General features: G+C 45.3%; 1 protein-coding gene across 10 annotated transcripts in view; it reads right to left on the minus strand.

Moving 5' to 3' along the window:
• Positions 1-24,856, minus strand: part of SMYD3 (SET and MYND domain containing 3) — a 552,423-nt gene that overhangs the window by 126,387 nt on the left and 401,180 nt on the right. For 6 of the 10 annotated variants that reach the window (XM_036277707.1, XM_036277710.1, XM_036277709.1 and 3 more), the window contains 2 exons: positions 6,192-6,259; positions 3,809-3,911 (listed from right to left, as the gene is read on the minus strand). In XM_036277707.1, coding sequence (XP_036133600.1) covers positions 3,809-3,911; positions 6,192-6,259 — 171 coding nt within the window. Of the gene's footprint in view, positions 1-3,808; positions 3,912-4,728; positions 4,773-6,191; positions 6,260-13,005; positions 13,038-15,531; positions 15,613-24,856 lie in introns of those variants that run through there. The other 4 variants (XM_036277717.1, XM_036277711.1, XM_036277712.1 and 1 more) reach the window with 4 other exon arrangements.

Consider the following 24,856-nt stretch of genomic DNA (forward strand, 5'->3'; position numbering starts at 1 on the left):
TATTCTTGTTCTTTTCTTTGTTATGCCCTCGTAGCTATTCAATAATCAAATCCTGCTCATTTAAACTTCTATATATTACATTCTTCAGATCCATCTGGGCCACCACCTTAATTCCCCGACCTCAGGCGCCATCATGACCTCTTGCCTGGATTTCTGCATCATTCTGACCCTCGTTCTCGCAATCTCGCTGACACAGAAAATCTGATCATGCAGTTCCTCTGCCTAAACCCCCAATGACGTCCCACTGCCCGCCCCGCCCCCTCCCTCCCACAAACATTGCTGAGTGCCTCCTCTACAGCAGACACTGATAGGGAAACTTCAGGTGAGCGGAGCTCCCTAGTACGGCTCCCATGGGTTCCTTGCTCAGGCCCCTGCATACTCCTTCATCTGCTGGTCACACTGCTTCCTGCCCCTCAAACCCACCATTCTGCTCTCTGCCTCTGTGTCTGCCTAGAACACCTTCCCCATCTCAGGCACCTGTAAGTCTGTGGATGCTTTAAGCGTCCTGCAGTCACATCTCCGAAAGCCTTCTCTGACCACCCCTACCCTTGCCCCTTACTGCCACTTAGGTGCCCTGCTCCGAACTTCTAGAAAGCCCTGTGCACATTTATCCTTTTACATTTCTCACGTTCTGCTATTGTTCTCTGTTCTGTCAGTGTCCTCAACTATGCCATGACTTCCTGAAGGCAAGGCTGGGTCTCACTCATCCTCGTATTCCCAATGCCCAGTAAGGATACAGTGAATGTGTTAGATTTAGCAAATAAGGAAAGTGACTAGGAGAAGAAGCAGACTGCCCTAACTCCCAAACACTTCACATGGAAACCAATGTGCCCAATTCACGCAAAGCACATTCCCCCATTTATATGGCTCCAGAGAATGCTGGCAGCCAGAGGCATTGTGGGTAACACCTACACCCTCTTCTCACCAGGAATTCCCCCGACAGTGGCCTGGACTGTCCAGCTTTCTTCCCTAATCCATGGTTGGAAGACTGTCAGACGATAATGTGTGTTTCATAGCTTAACAAAGCCCTGAAGAGGCAGCCATCAGCCATCAGCTTGTGAGCCGGCACCTTAAACCACAACACAAACATCACCCTGCAGAGGTGCTGCACGAGGAGACAAAACCCCAAACCACCACTACCGCCGCCACCACCAAAACAAACCTGCAACGAAGCCAACAACTCGGCATCACAATGAAAACTCTTAAGTAAGAAAGTGGTCACTTAGGTGCTGGTTTAAAGGGAAACGGACCAAAAGTGGGCCAAAGGGTGGTTTCTGTGGGGAAACAAAGGGTAAGACATTCCCAGGGGCCTTGTTACTGCGGGGCCCCAGGCAGTTTCCAGCTTTCCTTGCCTGAGTTTGAAAGGGTCCCACCTCAAACTGGCAACACGCTGGCTTTCCTGTCACTTTCTTTCCAGGCCCATGGGACACACACAAGGATTGGTGGTAGTTTCACGGAGGGGGTGGAGTTTATTCCACCTCTGGTCTTGTCCTCAGCAAGCCTCCTTCACCCATCCAACAGTACAAGCGGAGGAGCCTCAGAGTCAGACGCGGTGCAGCCCTGCGTCCCGGAGCCCCGTATTCTGTACTTACGTCCCACACTGAGCACATAAACTGGAGGGGCCCTAAGGAGCAGTACAGCCCAAAGGCAAAGGTGACGCTGAAATTACCAAACTTTCTAAATTTACTTCCTTACCTAATTTAACTAAAGCAAATATTTGCATAATAAAAGCAATTACCCCTATTAATCAACCTCAACATGTCTTTTCTCATGGTTCTCTTTCTCCTCTCTCTCTGTCCCAAGGGGTCAGTTCTCGATGTGCAGGATGTATTTTAGGTGTTGGGGATGGCTACAGGCATTAACTGAGAGGGGACACCAGCCTTCTTCAATGATGCAATGGTCTACACCATCAACCTGTCCCACTGGGATGCCACAGTGCCCACAGTGAGCAACGCTGCCGGGCTCTCTGGTCCGCTCAGTTTAACAGGAAGTCCATTCACTGAAGAGCTATTAAATGGCTCAGGGTACAAGGCACAGCGCTCCGTGCTAAAGGGGATGCAGAGACACAGAGGGTCGTAAGACACAGTTACTTGTCCTCATGACCCTCGTGGCTGAATAGAGATGTCACCACAAGAGCCAGAACGAATTCTAAAGAAATAGTAACAACCACCACAAGGAACAGAGGAAAAGCTCTCCCTTTAATTGGGGAGATTAGGAAAAGCTTACAGAAGAAACGGTGTCCGAGGGCCTTGGAGGGCAGAGTGAATGCAGGAACGGTACACAGAGAGTGGGGACAGCGGAGCAGAGGAGGTGTCAGGAACCAAGACAGGGACGATGGGATGGGAAAAGTATCTCCTGAGCACACTTGTCTAAGAAGGGCTGGGAGGAGAATCCGCTTTGCAGAGAAGCTGTCTGGCAAGCACCGCAGGGGACAAGATCAGCATCTGCAGGGCCCGACGCTGGGCAGGGCTACTTTGTGTCAGGGAGAGGGAGGGTTGCTCCCGAGATGGAAGGAGAAGGGTGTGGAAAGTAAAAGAAGCACCAAAAGACAAGGTATGTTTGCACTAGATGAAAACCAACCAAGGAGAATGACTGGAAGCCAAGCCTAGAAAATAAGATATAAGAAAATGTCTTTGTTGTTCCTGAACATTCCAATCATTTCTAACCTTGATAAGCAAACAGTGTGTTTTTTTAATTTAGTAAAGAACACTATCATCATCACCGTTATAACCACGATTATAAAACACAGAAGCTTTCATTCAGGTCCCAAACTAAGGTTTCTGAAAACGGATAGCAGTCCCCTTTCTTACCTGCCTCGAAGTCATATATGGCCCCAGAAAAATATCTCAGTTCCCCATATTGCTGACAGATATCCCTTGTAACAAGTCCTGAAAACTGAAAATTCAATAAATGGCTGTAGAAGCAACAGCTTCTTCCTTTGAAAATCAGCTTGGAGGGAGTCCAATCAAGGCCAAATCCTTATCTACTTAAAATACGGTACCTCTGAGTTTAGGTTTTATTGGCTGAGTGCTGCGTAAATGCAATAAAATCTTATGATATTCTGTTTTCCTCGCAATAAATATCCACTTCAGTAGATTGGAAGGTAGAAGGAAACTGGGTTCCATGCAGTGTCAATAGCTACAACCCAGAATTCAGAGTAGTGAAGGCTCAGGCCAGCAGGCCTAGGGCAGCTCACCTGCAGACCTTGGACTTCTGAGAAGGTTCCTCATCAAAAAGGGCTGGCCTGGCAGTGTGCCAAACTAGAAGGGTCAAGGCCAAATCACTGCAGGAGGTCACGGTCCCTGCCCTATATTCAGTTCGCATCTTTGCTTGAACAATCACTCAGACACACTGATAGGTTTGTAAAGGACTAATGACAACCTAAAAGAGTAAAGCTTACCTGCTTTCTTACTACTAATAAAAATGAGTCACCATCAAAATGTGACGAGAGGCCTTGGGGTAAGAAAGCCTTGGGATGTCAGCCCACGGAAGGATGACAACCAGTTACAGAACTATGAGAGCCACTGAACTGTCGTGTGTATAAAACACCGACACTGTCACACACACACCTCTCTCACACACATAAAATAGTAACTGTCATCATCTAGAAAAACGGTGACTAAAAAAAAATTAGTCCATCTATAATCTGGGAGAAGTAACGATGGGTAAGTTGACTGCCGGGCTGAGGTATCATATTTTCTCCTTGGCAGACGGACAATGAAAAGCTGTTCCTCAGGCACCACTGGTTTTAGGGAAGGACCATGTGAGAGGGTCTCTGATGGAAAAGGAGAGGGAACTGGGTTCTTACCTCCTCTCCAGCCTCGATGTCTCGGACAGCACGTAGTAGGAGGTGGGGCCCATTGAACACAATAGAACAGTTGGGGTCACAGCTGTGATTGAGCAAAGACATACTGGAGGAAAGAAAGAAAAAAAAAAGGGTGATCATCACAGCTCAGCAGAGACAATCAAACGTCCAAATTTAATGAATGCAATGGGAAGAAGACACTTTAGCTTGGGGAGAGGGGGAGAGGTAAGGCTCACTGTGCACCAGGGACGGAGTCCTCTGGGGGCAGTCACAGAAATGTCACTAGCCCACCTCAGAGGAACTGAAATGCTCCCCAAGATCGAGGCAAATAGGGGAAGTTTGATAATAAGTACATTTTCTGAGTCCTTTCGGGGGGTGCAAGTGAGGAGGGGTAGTTGTCTCATTAGATACGAGGTAATAAGACAATCTGATCGACGGGAGAAAAACTGACTTGCAGAGAAACGGCCTCCGAGTCAGGTAATGGGCTGCAGCAGCAACCACTGACCTTCGCACACAGGACCTCACTGCTCAGCTCCTCTGAGGAGGTCACCTCTGCCGGGACATCCACAGTGACAATGAAGAATAATTAGGAGTCCTTCTTCTCAAATAGAAAGCTAAGGTTAGTTATCTGGCTAACTAGATCCTGGTGCATTCTGGGCCACGGCCCAGTGATTCTGTCACCTTGCAGGTGCATTCTTACCATCTGGGAAAGAGAAATGGTTTTAAGCTGCCTACATTCTTGACAATAATTAGAATAACTGTAAGTGAGCATCTACTAGGTGGAAAGCACATTTTTAGCAGTTGAACATGTTTATCAAATTTAATCATCGTGATCATCTTGTGAGGGTCATTTAGAGATAAAGAAACTGACACAGGGAAGTTACGGGACTTGCCCAAGGGCACACTAGTTAGTGGTGACTGACCCTGAACCAGGCGGTCTGAACTCAGAGCACATGCGCCAAACCATTCTCCATTACTGCTTTCTGAGGACCAGCAAACAGACCTGCAGTTGGACACATAAGTGTCCATAAGATGTGCGAGAAGCGAAATTCTCGGATTCACAACTAGTTGTAAAAAGACTGGATTTGTATTTGGACCCCAACGGCATGAAAACCGAAGGAAACCAGGAGTGACGGGCGAGCTTGTGGAAGGACAGGCTCAGTGAGAAAGGTCACTTCAGTGGCAGCCAGTACTCTGGTCGCTGGGGCAACGGGCTCCAGTGTGCCAAGCCACAAGACAAAACGAACCAAGCGGTGCAGCCCAGTGGGTCTCGTGAAATAACCAAGTGCCCTGGCCTGGGAGGTTGGGAATGAGACCGGGGCTGGGGTGAGCGGAATAACCAAACCTCATCCTGATGGCTCATTAGCAACCACATCCCCAACTTCTAACCCAAAGTTCCTGAGAACAAGAACTTAGGCCTGAGGTTGGCCTCTGCCACCAGCACAGCACAGCGACCGTCAGCCTTTCCACCTCACGGCACGCAAACTCATCACTGACACTGTGGCAGACCAAAACATGTACTTTTTGATTCAGTCACACCAGATGGCTATTGTTGTGTTGGCTGTTGTCACTGTTTTCATTTGACACTCTAAGAGAAAAGAGGTCAGCGCCCCTGACTACGTAGTCAGGTATTGCAGGTTTTAAAATTCTTGCAGCTCGCCCTGGCCAGTTTGGCTCAGTGGTTAGAATGTCGGCCTGCGGTCCAGAGAGACCCGGGTTCGGTTCCCGCTAAGGGCACATACCTCGGTTGCAGTTTGTCCCCGGCCCTGGTTGGGTTGTGCGGGTGGCAACCACTCGATGTGTTCCTTTCACGTCAATGTTTCTCTCTCTCTCTCTCTCTCTCCCTCCCACTCTATCTGAACAAAATATGGAAAAATGTCCTCGGGTGAGGATTAAAAAAAAAAAATTCTTGCAGCTCACCGGTTGAAATTCACAGCCACAGCATAGAATGTGGGGTTATAAAATTGTTCCTTTCCCTTTCTTTTCCTTTTGTTATTCCTCACCAAGGATATTTTTCCATTGATTTTTTAAGATAGAATGGAAGGGAGGGAGGGAGAGGGAGAGAGAAACATCAATGTGAGAAAGACACATCAAGTGGCTGCCTCCCGCACGACCCTTCCAGGGGTTCGGGGATCAAACCTGCAACCCAAGTACGTGCCCTTGACTGGGAATCGAACCTGAGACCCTTTGGTCTGAGAGCCAACACACTAGCCACTGAGCCAAACTGGCCAGGGCTACAATTGTTTTCTTTAAACTTCACATTTTCCATTTTCTTGTAAATTGCCATCAGGTTTCAAGCCTGGCTCTCGAACTCGCTGCTGCAACAGCCTTTCTAACTACCTCCAAAAGTTGCTTCTCCCAGGCAATGAAACACCACCCACCATACCTGGGGTACAGGCCGACGCCGACTTCCTGCATCTCCGCATTACAGATGGTGAACGAATTGCAGATCACCTGTGAACAGGGGGACAGTTGGCATTACAGAGTCATCTAAGGGACTTCACAGGCAAGAGGACAACATTCTCAAAATAAAATGTAGAGGCCTTTTAGAAGCAGCTTTGGAAAGATCCAGCCAACCAAACCTGGATGCTCTTTCACTTGCAAAAGAACATACCCAGGACGCACTTTCCTTAAGAACATCGGGTGGTTAAGTACAGAAATGCCAACACCGTGTAAAATATATCAGGCTTAAACCAGCACAGGGCCTGTGCATTTCAGCCCATTCCTCTAACGTCAAGTTCTGCAGCTACGTAAAATGTTCAAAACGCAGAAGACAAAGAATCTATGTCCTGAGAAGCAGACTCCTACCACTCAAACGGCCTGTGGTTTCCAAGTGTCACTGTGTGTCTGATGAGTGACAGCAGCCTATCGTTTAGTCCCACAAAGAGTGAAGTGCACCCTGAGTGAGCCTGGGGTCCAGGTGGTGACAGACACAGCAAGCACAGGACGTCATTCAGTCAGGCCACGGCATCTATGAGGCACAGGTAGCCCTCACTGATTATACGGCAGGGTCCTATACCCCGGGGGAGATGGGCAAAAGAAATAAAAGATGCAACTGCTGTACTCCAGGAACTTAAAACCTATGGAAAGCCACACAGAGTCATGGAAGACCAGAGTCATGAAAAGAGCACTGGACTTTGAACCAGAAAAATCTAGGTCCTGGCCACACGTTAATGCCTCAGGGAGGTGTTGGGGACAGAGCAGTGGAGAAAAAAAACTCCTGTCTGAGCTTACGTTCTAGTGAAGGAGAAGATAAAACTCAATGACAGACACATGTCGCAAGGATCAATGCTAAGGAAGAAATGAGGTAAAAGGACAGAAGACAAAGTGCTCTGGAAAGCTCTTTAGGAGGTGATAGAAGTTCATGCCAGGAGAAAGAGCAAGTGCAAAGGCCCTGAGGTGGGAACGTTCTGGGGTGACGAGTAACAGCAGAAGACAAGTGTGGCCCAGGCAGAGCAGGTAAGAAGAGGGGTAAGACATGAGATTCAAGGGGCAGGTAGATCATATAGGAACTCATAGCCATGTTTGCATTTTATTGTGGCTAACAGAAAGCCAGGGGGTTGATTCTGAGCCAAGGAGTGAATGGATCTGATTTCTATTTTGAAAGGCTCACTCTGGCTCTTGCATAGACAATGGGTATAGAAAGATAAGGATGGGAGCAGAAGTGAACAGTTAGGTGGCCAGTGCAATAGTCCAGGCAAGAAATGATGGTGGCTTGGATTCTGAAAGCAGTGGAAGTGGGGAGAAGAGGGGAGAGGGCAACAGATTTATTGATGGACTGCTCATGGGGAATGAAGAGTCAAGGTTCAAGTTTAAGGCCTGAAAAAGAAGATTACAGTTGGCATTTACTGCAGTTTTGCATAGTTGTCAGAGAGAGAAGAAATGTCACCCTGGTCTGTAGCTGAAGACAGAAAATCTTCAGGGTCCCAGTCACAAGGAGGGATAGAGATGCGGTAGGAGGCCGGATGACCTCTGAACAGTGCAGCTAGTTCAGTGGGTCCAGAGCGCAGCCCAGAGGGTACAATCAGACATGACACAGCACGTGGATCTTGGGGGTCAAAACAAGAAGCTGATGTCCTGGTCCAAGGTCGGACAGAGTCCTTGGCTGCAGCTCTGGTGCCCTCAGCAAAGATGGCAATCCCGCACCAGGAAACACACTGCCGCACCCCGTTCTTCCTTGCATTTGCCAGAGGAACTTATTTAAGCTTGTGTACACGTGAAAAAAAAAGCAGACTGAAAGAAACAGGATTTTGCAGGGAGTTGGAAGGAAGTCCTACGGTTCTGCTGGAGTGAAGCTGAATTTGAAAAGAACTAGTAGACATTGAAGCCAAGTGAGAATGTGCACCTGGACTTCACGGGAGCAGCCAGGGTCCGAGACATAACCTGAGGACCAAAGAGAACAAAGCCCATGAAGGGGAGTGTAGGAGAGGCCGCTACAGGATCCAGGGAACCAGTGACACATGACAACAAATGTCTCTAAATCAGGTTTATAGGAAAGGATATGAAGGATGAAAAAGGGCCGGGTCCTGAGAATCTCCCTTGCTCCAAAGAGCTTTGTGACATCTAGTGCAACCGGTCACGGTTTGGCATTGTTCCTCCTAAAGTCTGATAAAACTGCAGTTTCAAATCAGGAACTAAATTACACATGCACAGATTTTAAACACACACTAGTTAAGTTGCCGTAAGAGCATATGTTTTATATTAAGTCAAAGCCGTGTGCTGCCTACATGTGTTTATGTATGAAATGGGTGGTGAAAACACAGGGCAAAAAAATACTGTTTTCTTTTTTAAACTTTAAACTTTTTAAAATGGGCATAATTTTGGGGGGGGGGGGGCATGGATTTTAATACGTATGTTTAAAGTGTAATCAGGAATTTACCTGAAGCAATCCACCAATAAAAAATCAGGTCAAAGAGATCTAATTTGCTAACTTTTGAATCAAATGAAAATTGAAATCTTTTTCTGAACTGGGAAGCAAATTAAAGAATTTTACAAAATAGGTTTATTCCAATGAAATACTTTTAAAGGAAGAGCTAATAAGGGAAATGTCAACTTGACTGTCTCTTCCTCTAGGAAAGTACCTGATCTCCAGACTTAGCTCTTCATCACTCTGGGTCATAATGTACCCATCTACGGACACCATACACAAACAGACTGTGAAATACTCAGAAGGCAATGACAGTGTTCCTGACAGATGGGTGGTTGCTTGGGTGTGGCCCTCATCACCCAGAACAGGATCTGAGAAGAAGCCAGAAACCAAACGCAGGTGCTGTGACAGAGATGGACTGGTTCTGTGCCACAAAAGGAGTGAGCAGAGGTTCAGCTTCCATCTCGCTTGCGCTTAGGCAGCTGAAACATCATTTCAGTGGTTGGGATGACACTTTTATCCATCAGAGGAGCACAAGGATGAGTCTGAGTCTCTGCTTAAAATTCCAGAGCCTCACACATTGGGCACAAAATACATATTTGCAAATGAACAAGTGAATGAATGAATGAATGAATGAATGAATGAATGAGTAATAGTCCCCATGTTTCTCTCCTTCCCTTTCATTTCTCTTGCATCTTTTCCTTTTAATCTTCTCTTTCTTCCCTTCTTTTTCTTTTCCTATTTTCACTGTTACCAACCTGCCGCCCTCATCTCTCCTTCTGCCCTAGTCCACAATCCGAGTAGGATGTTTGAAAGCTTTATTTCGCAAAGTTTAGACAAGTGCTCATTTGTATTATTCTGAGAGGAATTATGTGCTAGTGCTCCTGAGGTAGTGTATATAAAATTTAAGTTTTTGACTACTCCCAATTCCATTAAAAATATTAGTTCCATTCAGCATTAGCTGAATTAAGAAAACTTTATTATAGAAAATAGTTTTGACATATATAGTTATAGCAATGGTGGATATGAGGTACCACTTGGTTTTTTTCTTCTATAAATGAAAGAATAGGTAGATAATAAGTCCATTTGTGCTCAAGCGAAAATGGGGAAAGAATTGCTTTTCATACCAAGATACGGAAAAAATGAACATACAGCCCAGAAATAAAAATGTAAACATTTTTTCCAAACTATTATCTTTGTATAAACAATTTTTTTTTTTTTTTATAGAAAACTGCTCAAGCCCGGCAGGTGTGGCTCACTGGTTGAGCACTGACCCATGTACCAAGAGGTCGCCAATTCGATTCCTGGTCAGGGCACATGCCCAGGTTGTGGGCCTGATCCCCAGTGGTGGGGCATGCAGGAGGCGGCCAATTGATGTTCTCTCTCATCAATGTCTCCATCTCTCTCTCCCTCTCCCTTCCTCTCTCTAACATCAATAAAGAAAAATTTTAAAAACAAAGAAGACTGCACAGCTAATAAATGAATACTTTACACAAAGACACATTTAGAAAGACATATTAATGGGATTACAGCAGTCCCTTGTCCTTGGTTTTGCTTTCTGTGGTTTTGGTTACCTGTGGTCAACTGCAATCCAAAAATACTAAACGGGAAATTCCAGAAACAAACAATTCACGTTTCAAATCTCTCCCCTTCCTGCTCCATCCCACCCAGGACAGGAATACTTTCTTTGTCCAGCGTCTCCATGCTGCATATACTACCCACCCCTTGGTTACTTAGTAGCCATCTCAGTGATCAGAGGAACTGTCCAGGTATCACAGTGCTTGCGTTCAAGTCACCCTTATTTTACGGACTAATGGCCCCAAAGCACAAGAGGTTGTGATGTTGGCAATTCAGATATGCCACAGAGAAGCCATAAAGTGATTCTTTTAAGGGAAAAAGTGAAAGTTCTCGACTTATTAGGGAAAGAAAAAATATTGTATGCTAAGACCTCCAGTAAGACTGAGTCTTCTAGCCATTACATTGTGGGAAGGATACAGAGATGCTGCTAGTTCTGCTGTCGCACCTCAACCGTCAAAAGTTGTGGTCACAGTGGGTGGTAAGTTCGGAGTTAAGATGGAAAACACATTAAACGTTATCACAGGTGTGCGGATGGGAAAGCACAGCACAGTAGGATTCGATTCTGCCCTGGCTCCGGGCATCCCCTGGGGCTCCTGGAACCTACTGCCCGTGGATAATGGGGGACTACTGTAGTTCAATAAGAAAACAATTTTTTAAAATACTAAGTTTGAGTATTACTTTCACAATATTTCCCATGCCATGACATTAAACAGCTGCTTACTCTTCATCATTTTTCTTCTGAGATCGTCAAAAGCCTTTAGAACGCTGCAGCCTTTCTAGATGATAAAACTCGAGTGGTCATTGAACCTCCAGATTTTGTAAAAACAACTAAAGTGAAACTTAAAATACCCTATGAACTAAATTCGCATGTCATTTGGTTCAGAATCTAGGTCCAGAGCCTGACACGGATGTTCCGAGGTTACAAATGCTCCGGTGGTGATGATACCCACACACAGGGAACACAATACCGCAGAGGCTCATTTTATATTCGTGTTTAAATTTCACATTTTTTCCTCAAATTCTCTGACCCAGAAGTCTTTTACTGCAGTGGCAGACACGCCGGGGCACGAGGGAAGATCTCCTCCACACCACCACCTCTACTGGCAAAGCTGGGGAGCCGCTCAGACAGGGCACGTGGACTCCAGCCGAGGCAGCCATCCGCCCAGCCCCTCCCCCAATCACAGAGACTGCGGTCGGTGTGCAAGTGACTTCAGCTGGCTTCTAGCCTATCCACAGAATGCTGTGTCTCTCAAATATACATCGATAAGTAAAACACACTTAAATAAAAGGAAACTCAGGTTTTGAACGTAAAGTTTCCTCAAAGACCATCTGCATCTCCCTTACAATTTCTCTACTTGAAGCATGTTCTGGATACAGACCTTTGGACATAGAGATTACTGATCAGAGGGACGGAGGGTAAGTTTTCAGAAGGGAACTGACCGCATTGGGTTTCATCGAGCTCTGCGGATGGAAGGAAAGGCAGCAGGAAGAGCTGGGGGTGTGAGGACCTAAAGGAGAGGTTATCACACAGAACTGCCCCCGCCCCATTACTGCTAGGACGAACAATTCTCTCACCTGAAGAGCACAGTGAGTAGTTTAGTCAGGGTATCATTCTCCTCTCATGGAACATGACATTGTATTGAACACAGAAGTATTCTCCCAGAATCCTGTCATAAACTTTAAGGGATTCAAAATTTGACCCCTGGCCCCTTCCATATGCATGGCAAATATTCACCTAACCTTTCATGACTCAAATCAGGCCCCTGCTAATTCCCCACCCTCTCCTCTACCATCTGCAGTCTTTCCTGGCCACAGGGACAAAGGCTCTGCGATCTCACCCTAAGAACAACGGGAGGGAGGTCCGCTCCGGAGTGGCCACCAGCATTTCCCAAATGACAAAACCACAAATCCCAGGACTTGCACAAGTGTTTCTAGGTGGTTCACAACAGCAAAGAAGGTTATGGCATTTGTTTCGATTTTTACAAAAGTCATAGATAAAACCATCACTGCACTGTATTGTCCCTTTATCGGGAAGCAGCTGCAGAGCCTCGTGTGTGTCAGGGAGCAGGCTGGAAGGAGGGGCAGCGGGACTGAGCTCCCCACCAGCCTGTGGGGTCTGCGTCACAGAGCTTGCAGTGTTGTCGCTCGGATGCCATTTCATTTGCAAGCCGTATGGACCACGGGTTAAAGGCAATAGCAAGGATGTTAGAGAACAAGGTAAAGAGGAACATGAAAATGAAAATTCTCTAAATTTGCCTCAAGATGCTCCACGGAATGACTTTTATCTGGTTGAAATACACCTCAAAATGTGCCTAGTTTTTAGAAAATGTTAGAGAGCATATAATGAGTATCGAATCTATTTTTAGTGATGGCATAAAAATAATTCATGTCTCCTTGTGTTATTTGAAGTATGCTTGCACCTAAAACCTTCTCTTACCTGGTCACTTAGAAACAGAAGGCGAAGAGGACAGACCTAATCCAGCCGGTTTCTTAAACAGTAAATTACAGGAATGTTAACATCAGGTCATGAGAGCTGGTTGCTGTCTGAGGCCCAAACCAAAATGTTCATTTGAAAATAATGCTTTTTGTTTGGGGGGGGGTGGGTGAGGTACAAAACTAAGCTGAAGCAAACTGAACCATATACACAACTTGTTAAATGGCACACTGTCTCTCTTTATATGATACAAATTTTACTTAAGTTTTGCAAATATACTTTATAATACAAACTATAAAAATAACAATGAAGTAATCTTACAGAAGAAGAGTTCTTTATCCATCCCATTTAACAATATACTTGAAAATGTGTCCTCTAGACCCTGGTACGTCCCAGGAATATCTGCTCCCAGAACTGCCTGGTCCTGTCGCGGTTCAAGCTGTGGTCACAAACAGTGCACACTGGAAATACAAAAGGCTCATCAACGACTTGCCAAAGCTAAATCAATACCAGGGCCAGTACCGTAAGTGAACATAAAATTGTGCTTCTTATTTTATATCTTTCCCAAGGTCAGATGACCAAATGTTAGCAAGTGAGGATTCGCAGAATGAAGCCCTTTTAGGTAACATGCTTGCTTTCTAAAACCCACCCACATTTCCATTTTTATAAGGGCTTTACTCACTGCTGAACTTATATCTTGAACAATCGTCCTAGATAGAAAACAAAACAGGACGAACAGTCCCAAATCCGTCCATTGTTCTCTCCCTGCGGACAGTACCTGGCATCTCACCTCCCTAAGCCGTCTGATGAAGAAAGCACTCACTGCAGATGTCTGTCAAACAGGTGTAAAAGGACATCTGTAACACGATGTCCATTGTTGAGTTTCTGTCCCACACCCTGGGGCCCAGATCTACTACGATATTCTTAAATATTTTATTACAGGCTACTGTAGGTCTCCATAGCTTTGCCATGCTTCTATCCAAAAAGGTTATCACAATGAACTTAATTTTCTCCATAGGTCACACTTAAAGATTCTTTTGTTCAGCTTGAATCTCCAAAAATGTCCTCTGACGTGATAATCTAGTTTCGTTACTCTCTTCCCCTGGGACTGGAGGCCCCCGCCCGGGCAGTGCCAGTTCCTTTCCCTGCCTTCTCTCGTCCGCAGGGACCTCCTGGGTGGAGTCGGCTAGGTGGTACCTGTCACCCATGAGGCAGAACTGGACAGAGCCGAGCGTGGCTCCGATCATGTTCCTCCACCAAGTTAACGGGTAAAAGAAAACTACTGACAAATGTTTCACGTGGAAGATACAAATGATCACTAACCAGCTGCTTCACACAATCCCCAAAGGACAGAAATGGGAGTGTGAGCTGAGGCCGCTGTCACGACCTGGGCACAGTGTCTTCTTCGCGGGAGAGATGTGGCAGGCGGTTTGCCACGGCCATGTGACCACACCTGACACCTCGGGGTGGAGCCCGGAGCCTGCGCGCACATTCCAGCACGTGAGCGGCAGCGGCTCATCCCCGCGCGGCAGAGCCTGCACGAGGGGTTCTGGGCACTGGCACCGGGGCGTTTCTGGTCGGCTGTGGCCGTGGATGAGGGAGTCCTCAGTGGGTCACTCCTCCTGTGGCTGCCCATGCCTGCCCATCCCTGGACACTGCCCGATGACCCACGTGGACAGGAGCCAGGGAAGAAAGAACGCCAGTCTGTCTAGAGAGTCACACCTCTGACTAGACAGTCCACAGGCTACAAGAAACTGGGCTCTGAGGTCGGAGAGCCCCTCTTGTGATCTCGCCTGTCTTCTTTCATTTTCAGAAATACAGAAGGAAGAAAAAGAAGAAACCATGGCTTCATTCCCACCCACCCACGCCTTTCTCTAGGGATGCTCACAACTAGCCCACCCTTGCAGACAGACTGCTGGGATTTCCGTGCAGGGACACAGTCTGTCCTCTCCTGGTTCCATTTTAAATGAATCGCCACAATGAATACATAAAGAGTCACTAGTGCATCTCTGTGCTGACCAGACCTTGAGCTGAGTTGGAGACTAGATAAAACTCCAGTGGTCACCCACAGAGATCCGTAAGGGAGGCCCTCTCGTCCTGTTCAGAGTTCATCAGACATGAAGAAAGGAGGAAACTGGTAAAAGTGGATTAAATGTATCTTTTGCAATGTACCCTGCTGAAAGTAAACCTGACAAGCCCTTCTTGGCTAGTTAGTGGGGCTCCTGTGTAGGAAAGCAACGTCGAGGCACGGTTCTGAGCAGACAGACAAGCCCTGGCCGGGGAGAGGCTGGCGGCTGACCGGATCAGTCCTGACCAAATCTTCCTGTCCCCTGCCTGGCGCTAGCCCCTCATGCTGTCCTCTGAAGCTCCCAGTTCACACAGGGTGAGCCCCTCCTCTGCCCTGAATGCCCTCTCCCTTTCCCACCCACTGACCTCCTGCTGACCTGCGAGGCCCAGCTCAAAGGTCCTCTCTCGTGGGAGGCCTTGGACCTGCCCAGCTGAGGGGGGCTCTGGCTTGTGTTTCTGTGGTGCTTGTCCACACACCCGCTCCCACGTTCAGGTATTTCTGTATATTCGCCTTCCAAAGGGGTAGAAATTCTATTTTATTGCCTCCCCCCAGCCCTGGCTCCGACCAGTCTGACACACTGAATGTGCTCAGAAAGACTGTTTGCTGAGTGAATGACTATGGTAACTCTGTCAGCTGCTGTGACTTCTACATAGAACTGTTCCTGAACAAAGCACCCGTCATTATGCAGCAAAGAATAAAAAAATACAAGATCTCTTAATGTACTCTTTCCCTCCTTTTCCTCTCTCCCCTCTCCATTCCTTCCTACAAGGAACACTCACTCTGTGACCTGCAGACCGGTGCGGGAGCTGCACAGAGCTGTGGGGTGAGACCCGCCCTCCGCGGCTCCCAGCCTGGCAAGGAGCGTGGTGTCAGCGGGAAATCCATGCAGACTGTACTAGTGGCCGGCAGAGGGCCATCTGCTCAGCCGGGGCAGGTCGGGGAGGTCCCCGAAGCGAGGATGCCAAAGAGGGTACCTGGAATGTGCAATCACAAGTTCAACTCAAGCTTCGTATTCCTTATGTGATATAGTGCGAAAATTTCAACTTAATTGTTGATGCTAAAGATGTGTTTGCTTAGCTTGAAGTCAACTGGAGTAAACTTAATAACTATACAGACCATGTTGACTTTCAAAAGTTGAAGATGGTGACATCTAATAATAGCAGACTTTACAAAACTCAACACTGAGTATTCAAAGGAACAGGACAGCTCCAGGTGGTGGCTCAGTTGGTTGGAGCGTCGTCCCGAACACCAAAAAGGTTGCAGGTTTGATTCCTGGTCAGGACACACACCTAGGTTGCAGGTTCAATTTCCAGTCGAGGTACATATGGGAGGTAACTAATCAATGCTTCTTTCTCTAAAATCAATAACATCCTTGAGCGAGGATTTAAGGGGGAAAGAAAAGGAAGAGGAGATAAAGTTTTGCCATAGCATGTGGAACAACACCCCCACATGCTATGTTGGAACAACAACATTTCTCCCTTGGTGTAAAGAAGACTTACAGGCCTCCAGAGTGTGCCCTGCTCTGACTCCACATTGTTCAAATGGAGAGGAGGCAGAAAGGCAGCAGTATTAAAGCCTGAAACACCACGATTCATGTTTTCCTCCAAAGAACCAGAAAGGAGATGTAAGAAGGGTCAAAGGCAAGCGACGTGAGCCTGGGAGCTGCCGAGCAGGACGACCTCAGGACGCGTGAACACACCTGCCCTAACGCTCTCCTCCGCCACTCGCTGGGGCCACCGGAGAAACCACACCTCCATCCCACTGTCTTCCAGCGAAGTAAAGCCCTCACCAAACCCCACGGTCCCTTGAGAGGGACCCCTTCCGTGTCCGGGGTGCTACATTTTGAGCACTTCCCATTCGTTTTCCCTTCTAGTCCTCCAGCCCCTGACAAGGGAGCTGGGAGGCCAGGGCAGTCATTTTAAGGACAAGGAAAGGAAGGCTAGGAGAAATCAAACGTGAAGCTAAGGCTGCATGTTCATCTGCTCTCCCACACACAACATTTAGTTGGTCAAAGTAACCTTCTTAGCAGAAAACTTGGTCCTGAAGGACCGAGACCCAGGATAGACTGGGGGGGAGGAGGGCGTGAAGTGTAAGGCAGTCAGGAGTACGGCAATGCTCCAGGGCCTCCAGAAACAGATTTACTCTTTCCCTTACTGAGGACCTCTTATATGCCAGGCATGGTGCTGGGCTGAGGAAGGAAGGAGGAGAAACAGACTTTTCTACCATTTTGCTTAGTGTTCCAAGTAAAAGAACAATGTAAGAAATGCCACGTTTCTCTCTCATTCTGACAGTTTTAGCATACTCCGCCAGCGACGGTTCCCTGCCGCGGCCGTATCCTCCTGGAGCTCACTCTCCAGATCCAGGCTGCGGTAGTGCAGGGCAGCACTCCAACCTGTCAGATCACTGGAAACGCACGAGTCTATGGCTCTCCCACGCCCTGGGGGCACGCTCACCCCACTGTCTGATCATCCACAGAGGATGGTTGGGGATTACCGAAGACCAGCTGGGAGACACAGGCAACAGAGGTGGCCTTGGAATTTTCCACTCTCTCATTGTCCAACTGCAGTCAGCCACCATTACCAAATTGGTGCCACAAAGAGAGGGATGATGCTCCCGGTGCAGGCTGGAAAGATCAATCAGCTACAGCAGAGCAAGGGGCAAAGGAGGAGGGAGAGAGTGAAGCCCAGACGCTTTGTCATGAGAATGGCACAGGATTTGCAGGCACTCACACAGGGCACCATCAGAGACAGAACTGAAAAGAACCTTCCCGCCCACCCCAGCCCTCCTCCCAGCTCCCCCCAGAACAAAATGACTTCTTTTTCTTGTTCTGCAAATGTCTTCTGCGTTCCCATGTGATTACAGTACAAGCCATCAGGGAATTAGTATTTCTCTGTGAGGTGAAATGTACTAAATTATGTATGTGCCTCAATTTCTACACTGTAAGCCAATTACTTTTGATTAGGAAGAGCCCAGAAATAAAGGGTCGGAACATACCGGAGAGCTATAAACCATCTGAACTGTGACTATGAAATGATAATACATGTAGGCCTTGGAACAGCTCCTGGCATATAGGAAGCTCAGTGAATAGTAGTAAAGTCATCATTGTTGCTATAGCTCATCAAGTGTAAGACACACTCAGTAAACAGTAAGGTGCACCAGCATGTTAGGTACCACTAAGAAAACCATTCACAAACTGTGCCGGGCTATCAGTTGTAAAACTGAGTCCCATTTCAGAGATGAAACTAGTGAAAAAACATGCACCTTGAAGTTAGTGAACTACAATTCACGATGGATACCCCCAGGCTTCTGGAAGAACGTAAGTCATGATCCACGTGAGTTGTCTCTCAGTTCTGACATTACGTCACCTTAGCCACATTGGGCCCTGGGCTTCGGACCACCTCTGTCTCTGAGAACCTCTTCTGCTGAGCAACTGGGTTGTCTCCTTGCCTCCTGGCTTTCGCCCTCCTCTGCGTTCTTTGTTTTCATCATGCTTGGAATCAGCTGTCATCAGAACAGACAGTCACGAGTCACTCAAGCCCCAAAATACAACCCTGATCGAAGGAGAAATGCATGGCTTGTGCCAAGTCAACAGTCTTGCCAAATGTGGCTATACTCGGGGGGTGACTTAATGCACATGAATGTTCCCGACATCTTCTTTCCATTCCGAGTTAAGCAGTACAATTTCCCTTGGAATGGAATTTAAATTACCTTAAAACCCAAGTTCGCATTATTTTTTCCCACCTACCACATGGCCCTCTCTACATAACCAAGTGAACGCACTGGGAGAATAGTTAGGGTAGAGAAGCTGCGAATGGAATTCAGAGTCATTAGCTTGACAAATTGTACAGATAGGTACTAAATGCTCTGAAATCTCAGCTCCATATTTTTCTGAGAGCACTGGCCTTCGAGACGGCTTAAAATGTACGGAAACTAAAGAAAGATACTAAAAACATATACAGAAACTATACAGGGACTGAAGAAAAACAGGGCGTCACATTGTTTCTGCATCACACTGAGAACCTGCGATGCCAAAGGTGGGGGACTCTGAACCCCAGCCAGAGTCCCTGGTGACCAAGAGCCTCCCCTGGCTATGCACACAACTGAGTGAATTACCAACGCAATGGTCATTTTACCGGGATGCACACACACTCTTCAGATACCTTTTTTAAACTATTTTTCCTAACTATAGACAAGTCCTAATGATTACAAGTCAGAGTATGCTGTCTGCGGTCTGGCCAGTAGAGCCCTCTGCTTCCTTTCATTGTCCTTTATAACGATCACTCTCATAAATGCCTCCAATGAGGAAGAACCATCTGAACTTCATAATTTGGGAGATTCTACAGTCTTCCTACTGCTCACTATCAGAGTCAATCTTCCTTTTCATGGGTTACACAGAGATTTAATTAGTCATTTTTAATAAAAAATAAAATTCCAAATTATTCTCTTTGCCTCTGGCCTTATTTTGCTCATCCTCCAATCCTCATTTCCCCCAACAGCTAAATGCAAAACAGAACATACTCGCCAAAGGATCAGACTTTGATAATTACAGCAAGCATAACTACATTTGCATATGTGAGGTTTCCAACTTTAAATTCAGGGACAATGTAAAGCATAACAGTCCAAATAAGAATTAATCTGCTGTTTTTGAAAAAAAAAAAAAAAAAAAGATGTGTATGTTATCAATGGCAGAAAAAAAAATGTTGGCTTCAAAGAAAATAACACAGAAATACCCCTAAGTAAAGATTATTACTGCAAAGCCCATTTGAAGGGGAAAATAAACGAAAGCATTGCCAATAAAAGATGCGTCTAAAACACTGAGATACGAGGCTCACTTGGGGAAATGGAGCAAAAATGAAATAGAAGGAAACTGGCATAAAAAGAAGAGGATTAGGGAACAGTGAGTTGACAACAAAAATGTACAAAGACCCACAGAAAAGAGGAGGTTCAGAATTACTGAGGGTCAATATGTATTCAAATTGCTCTGAAGAAAAAGAAAAGATGGACAAGAATAGAAAAAGGATGCAATGGCTTTACATGGCTGCCCGATGATAATTCAGTCCAATAAATCAGAAAGATGACCTTCAGAAACGAATGAAGAGGCAGATGAGGGGTGAATAGGGAGAATCTTGGGTAATGGGCACCACTGTTACCATTGTTCTAATCAAACTAGCTTGAGAAGATATGATACCAGCTCTCCAGATGCTACTGTTAATGATCAATGAAAGGGACCCCTCTTTCACCCACTGGAAGTTGACATGCAGTTAACATGCTTTATGGCATGGTGTAGACAGACCAGGCTTTCACTAAGCTAAGGCAGATAAAGCACTGGACAGACTGTAGCAGAGAGTTGTAAAACGCCTCCTAAGACTATGAGCCTGAGCTTCCCAAATGCCCTCAATGCAGAAAGTGTGGTGTCCCAACAAAAGCCTTTGAACATGTCTGACTACCTTTACTTACGCAGGGCTCAGTGCACACCTACAGCTACATCAAAGTGAAGACTAAGAACCTTCGGGTTTCGTAAGGCTCTAGGTTCCTAACAGAAAGGTAGTTATCAGCTAGAGCAGGTAGCAATTAGAGGCCGTAGGATCTCAAACAAAGGAACTTGGTAGGAATGTAATCATGAAATCCCCAAGCATCCCAGAAAGCGATGCAATAAACACCTTTGGGTAAAGTGTTATTTCTCAAAGAGGAATTCAAGATAGTTAGACATCCTCCGTCATAATATAAACTATTATTAATGTATCAGAGAAAAAGAAATGGAGCAAAATGAGATTCTCTTTTTTTTTTTCTTCCATAATTAAATTTACCACATTGGGAAACCTGTTTGCACACTGATATATTGGATTCTGACTACATGAAATCTTTAAATTAACTAAAAATATTTTTCAGGAAGTTACTCTGAAGAGAAAAGGTGAGGAAAACAAATTCTCAAAAGAACTAGCTTACAAGTAGGTTCAGGTTTTTTAAATGAACTGCAGCATAACAAAAATCCTGCTTATACTTTCCAAAGTATGTTCACTGATCAATGTTTGCCTATTCTTCATAGGACTACAACAAAGCCTGGAAGTGTAACACCAGGTAAGATGAAAATGAGTGTGATAGATTGGCTGTACGCACTAAAGCAGAACTTCAGAAAGATTTTCAACAATGATTTTTGTTGAAATAAAAATAGGATTTTCTGTTTAACTTTTTTAAAGCACAATAATCCTCTTCACCTTGAAGAATTAAAAATAAAATAGCTAAGTCCAGCCGAGGTTGCCGGTTCGATTTCCAGTCAGGGCACATGCCCAGGTTGTGGGCCCGATCCCCAGTGAGGGGCATGCAGGAGGCGGCCAATCGATGTTCTCACTCATCGATGTTTCTCTCTCTCTCTCTCTCTCTCTCACTTCCTCTCTCTCTAAAATCAATAAAGGGAAAACAACTTTTTTCAAATAATAAAATAGCTAATAGATGTAACGTTTTAAGTGAAAAGAAACTAACATGTAGTATATCAGGTACATGTAAAGGTTAACTCTCTGATATAATCAAATCACATATAAGTGGTCAATGTACTGATAAATCAACATTGTAATTAGAAAAAGTATATTTCTCCTTAGTGTTTACATAATTTGCCCTGGTATAAATGCTTTTAGAGGTCAAATACTGCTAAACTTTCCCAGATAAGTGTTTTAAAGATGCTAGCTAAAATGCAGTTGATAACTCCTTTACCCAGCTGCTTATCACGTGCAGTAGTAAATCAAGGATGTATATCAAGAGGAGACAGATACAGCAGTCAAAGTAGAACCCAGGCAAAAGGTAAGATTAAGAAAGTGGCAGATTGTTCCAAATTCGGTTACCAATCAGGTCACATCATTGTGTCACCTCTCACATTCATCCCTTTCTTTTCATTTTCACTGCTACGGTCTCAGACCTCCAGGATCTGGTTTGCAACCTTCCAAGGTAGGTTCTCTGCCCCACCATTGCTGCCCTCCCCATCTGTTTCCAACCCATTCTCTAAATTGCCACCAGAGAAAGAGAAATACGAGATCTGCCTAGTGGCTGCTGAAGACAAAATTCTTTCTCATGACATTAAAGAATGTCTGCCTCATCCCGCCTTCCCACTGAATGTTCCCGTTGTCATTCCTTGGTGATGTCCTGGACTCACGTTGTTTTATATCTTTGCTCATAGTGCTTCCTCTTTAAAAAATACTTTGATCACTATCTATGTTGCTCACAATTTTATTCATCCTTCAAGATCCAGCTATGATGACACCTCCTTCAAGAAGCTTTTCTATTAATCTTATTTCCGTATACTCTCATAGCGCTTTATTCTTACACAGACAGCATCTAACCACTTTATTCTGGAATGAAAGCTAATCATGTAAAAACCACTCTCTACCACTAGACTAACAACTGAACATCACTGAGTCATATCTCTTAAGCACTTTTCAGCATTTACTTGGGTATATGTCATTTCTTTTTCAAAAAGCCATAAATTCCTTGAGGTCATGATCCATACCTCCCCTTAAAATCATTTCAAGAAATTAAATATATACTTATAATATAAACATAATATATATACACATGTATATATTATACATGATAATATTAATCATGTATATCAAGGTTCCATTGACCTTCCACCCTCTGAATAAACAGAAATGACCCACACCTTCGAGTATTGGGTGAACTGTACAATATACATCATGCTCCCTCCCACCTCGTTCCATCTCCATCTCTCAGAGGTGATGACTGTCTTCATTTTGTGTTCCTTATTCCTTGTTTTTATAATAGTCTTACCCCATATGCATGTATTCCTAAACAACATATTGTTTAGTTTTGCATGCTTTTGGTTTCTTATAAACGGAATCAAACAGCATTTACTATTTTGCAAACTGTGTGTTTATTTTTGTTTTCTGGCTCGACATTATGTTCCTGAGTACACGTGATGATGCATGTAGCTACACTTCACCCACTTCCACTACCTGAGAGAACCTCTCCCAGATGAGCTCCGGAGACACAGATGAGGGGACCGTCCATAGAAACACTGTTTGCAATTGTCAAAATCTACAAATGGCCCAAGTGTTCATTATCAGGTGGCTACATACAGAACCATGATATTCTCCATGCTTGCATCTACTAATGTATCTGACACACAGCAGGCCCTAAGTATTTGTTCTTGGGCAGATAAACGAACTGGAGGAAAAATGGAACTGGTGCATCACTGCCTCCTGCTCCGTGGTCAGCGCGTGCACAGACGCGCAGTCAACATCTGAGACACGTATCTGCCAAACCAGGTTGGCCCTAAGGCCAGCAGTGGACAGATACTCAGGTAAACTGACAAGTTAGATCATCTGAGTTGAGGCCAGAGAGAGAACAAATCAGAAACTGTGATGTGGGATTATCTACCACAAACCAGGCAGGCAGAGTATTATTCTTAGTCATATTAATTCTACCTGCTTACTTCTGAGTCCCTACAAACCACGTGCACACAAGTATCCACACTCTCTCTCCCTGTACCCCTCCCTTTCTGCCCCCTCCTCCTCCTTTATCTTCTTTGCTACCCACCCTCTTCTGGATATGAGTCTACTCAGGAGCACCTGGGAAGGTTCCAGGGACGGTGGTAAGAACTGACATTTTGATTCCCTCTCTGCCTACCCATCTCAGGCTCAGCCAATGACAAGAACATTCCGTTGAGCAATGCTCTGTGTCTCACTATGTTACCACCTAAATACTGTGTACACATTTTAAGGCAATATAGCTGCCCTGCTCATTGCCTTTTTAACACATTTGACCTGCTCATTGCCTTTTTAACACATTTGGTTCTTCAGCAGAACCAACCCCCTAGAAAACTCGTCATCTTGGCATGCTATTAGTCTACTTTTTGTTTGACTGAAACAGAAACGAGTCCTCAAGATAAAACGCTGTGGGTGAAGACGCAGGGAAAGACAAGTCACACCAAACCGAATGAGTGTGTGTTTATCTACAGTGCTAGCCAATTACTTCCAAAAGAATTGGTATAGAAAGCAGTGAAAAAGAATGAAATTCAAAGGTAAAGAAAAGACTGTCAACTACACACAAGTTTTTCCATGAAATTGAGTATTATTCACAAAGTTCATCTCACTTTGACTTAACCTCATTGTTTTACCACAGTCATAATTTAGAACATGGTCATAATTTAGACCAAACTATTTAGTGTTCCCGCCCCCCTCAAAAAAAGGAGGAAGGAAGGAAGAGAGAGAGGAAGGGAGGGAGGGAGGGAGGGAGGAAGCATTATTCTGACACAGTAGACTTAACAGATACACAAATAAAGCCTACATATCCCCCTTTCCTTCATTTCCACGTCCATAATCAAATACCCCTCCTTTCCCTTTCCCATTGACCCACCAGACTCACTTCCTCTTCTTTCTACATTTCTCTTGGTAAAAATCCTTGTGAGGGACTCAGGAGTGGTCAGTCCTCTCTAACTTCAACTTTTCTCTAGACATCCCTTTTCCTGTCCAGTTTGAGCTACCATTTCACTGCAAATAATTTGATTCTTTTCCACTCTGGCTCTTTCCCAGGGTTGCTATATTCCTTTTATGAGTTTTAGCTAATATACACCCTGTGCTCCCAGTGTATTGCTACTATATTTGAGTGAGCTCAAAATCCTTCTTCAAACGAAGTATCTGTCACATCGACACTCTCTTCCACACGTTTCAGTCAGATCCAGTAGCTCCTCAACCTTTCTGCCTCCCGTTCAGAGACCCTGCCTCTCAGTTAGCCAGAGCAGGTACCTGCAAAAGCCGTGGCTTGCCTCTTGACTCCTTTCTCTTTCAAGCCTTTGGAGGTCATGAGGAAAATCTTTCCTTTGGACTTAATTCACTCCAAAAGGTGGACTGTGTCGGTAGATAAAAATGACAGGATCCTTGCAAGAAAATGTCACTCTCATGTTAGAATTCGTAACAGTGAAGGTAGGGGCTCAGGATGTAATTATTACAAAGACTTTAGGAAAAGAAGGGACACCACCATTTTTTAATAGCTACAGTGAGCCAGAAACTGTATCACGTGCTTTCAGACATTCTTTTATCTCCACAAAAGTTGGGAGAAGTGACTCTCACTCTCATTTCACAGATGAGGAGACCA

The sequence above is a fragment of the Molossus molossus genome, unplaced genomic scaffold, assembly GCF_014108415.1.
Source record: "Molossus molossus isolate mMolMol1 unplaced genomic scaffold, mMolMol1.p scaffold_m16_p_23, whole genome shotgun sequence".
NCBI classification, from domain to species: Eukaryota; Metazoa; Chordata; class Mammalia; order Chiroptera; family Molossidae; genus Molossus; species Molossus molossus.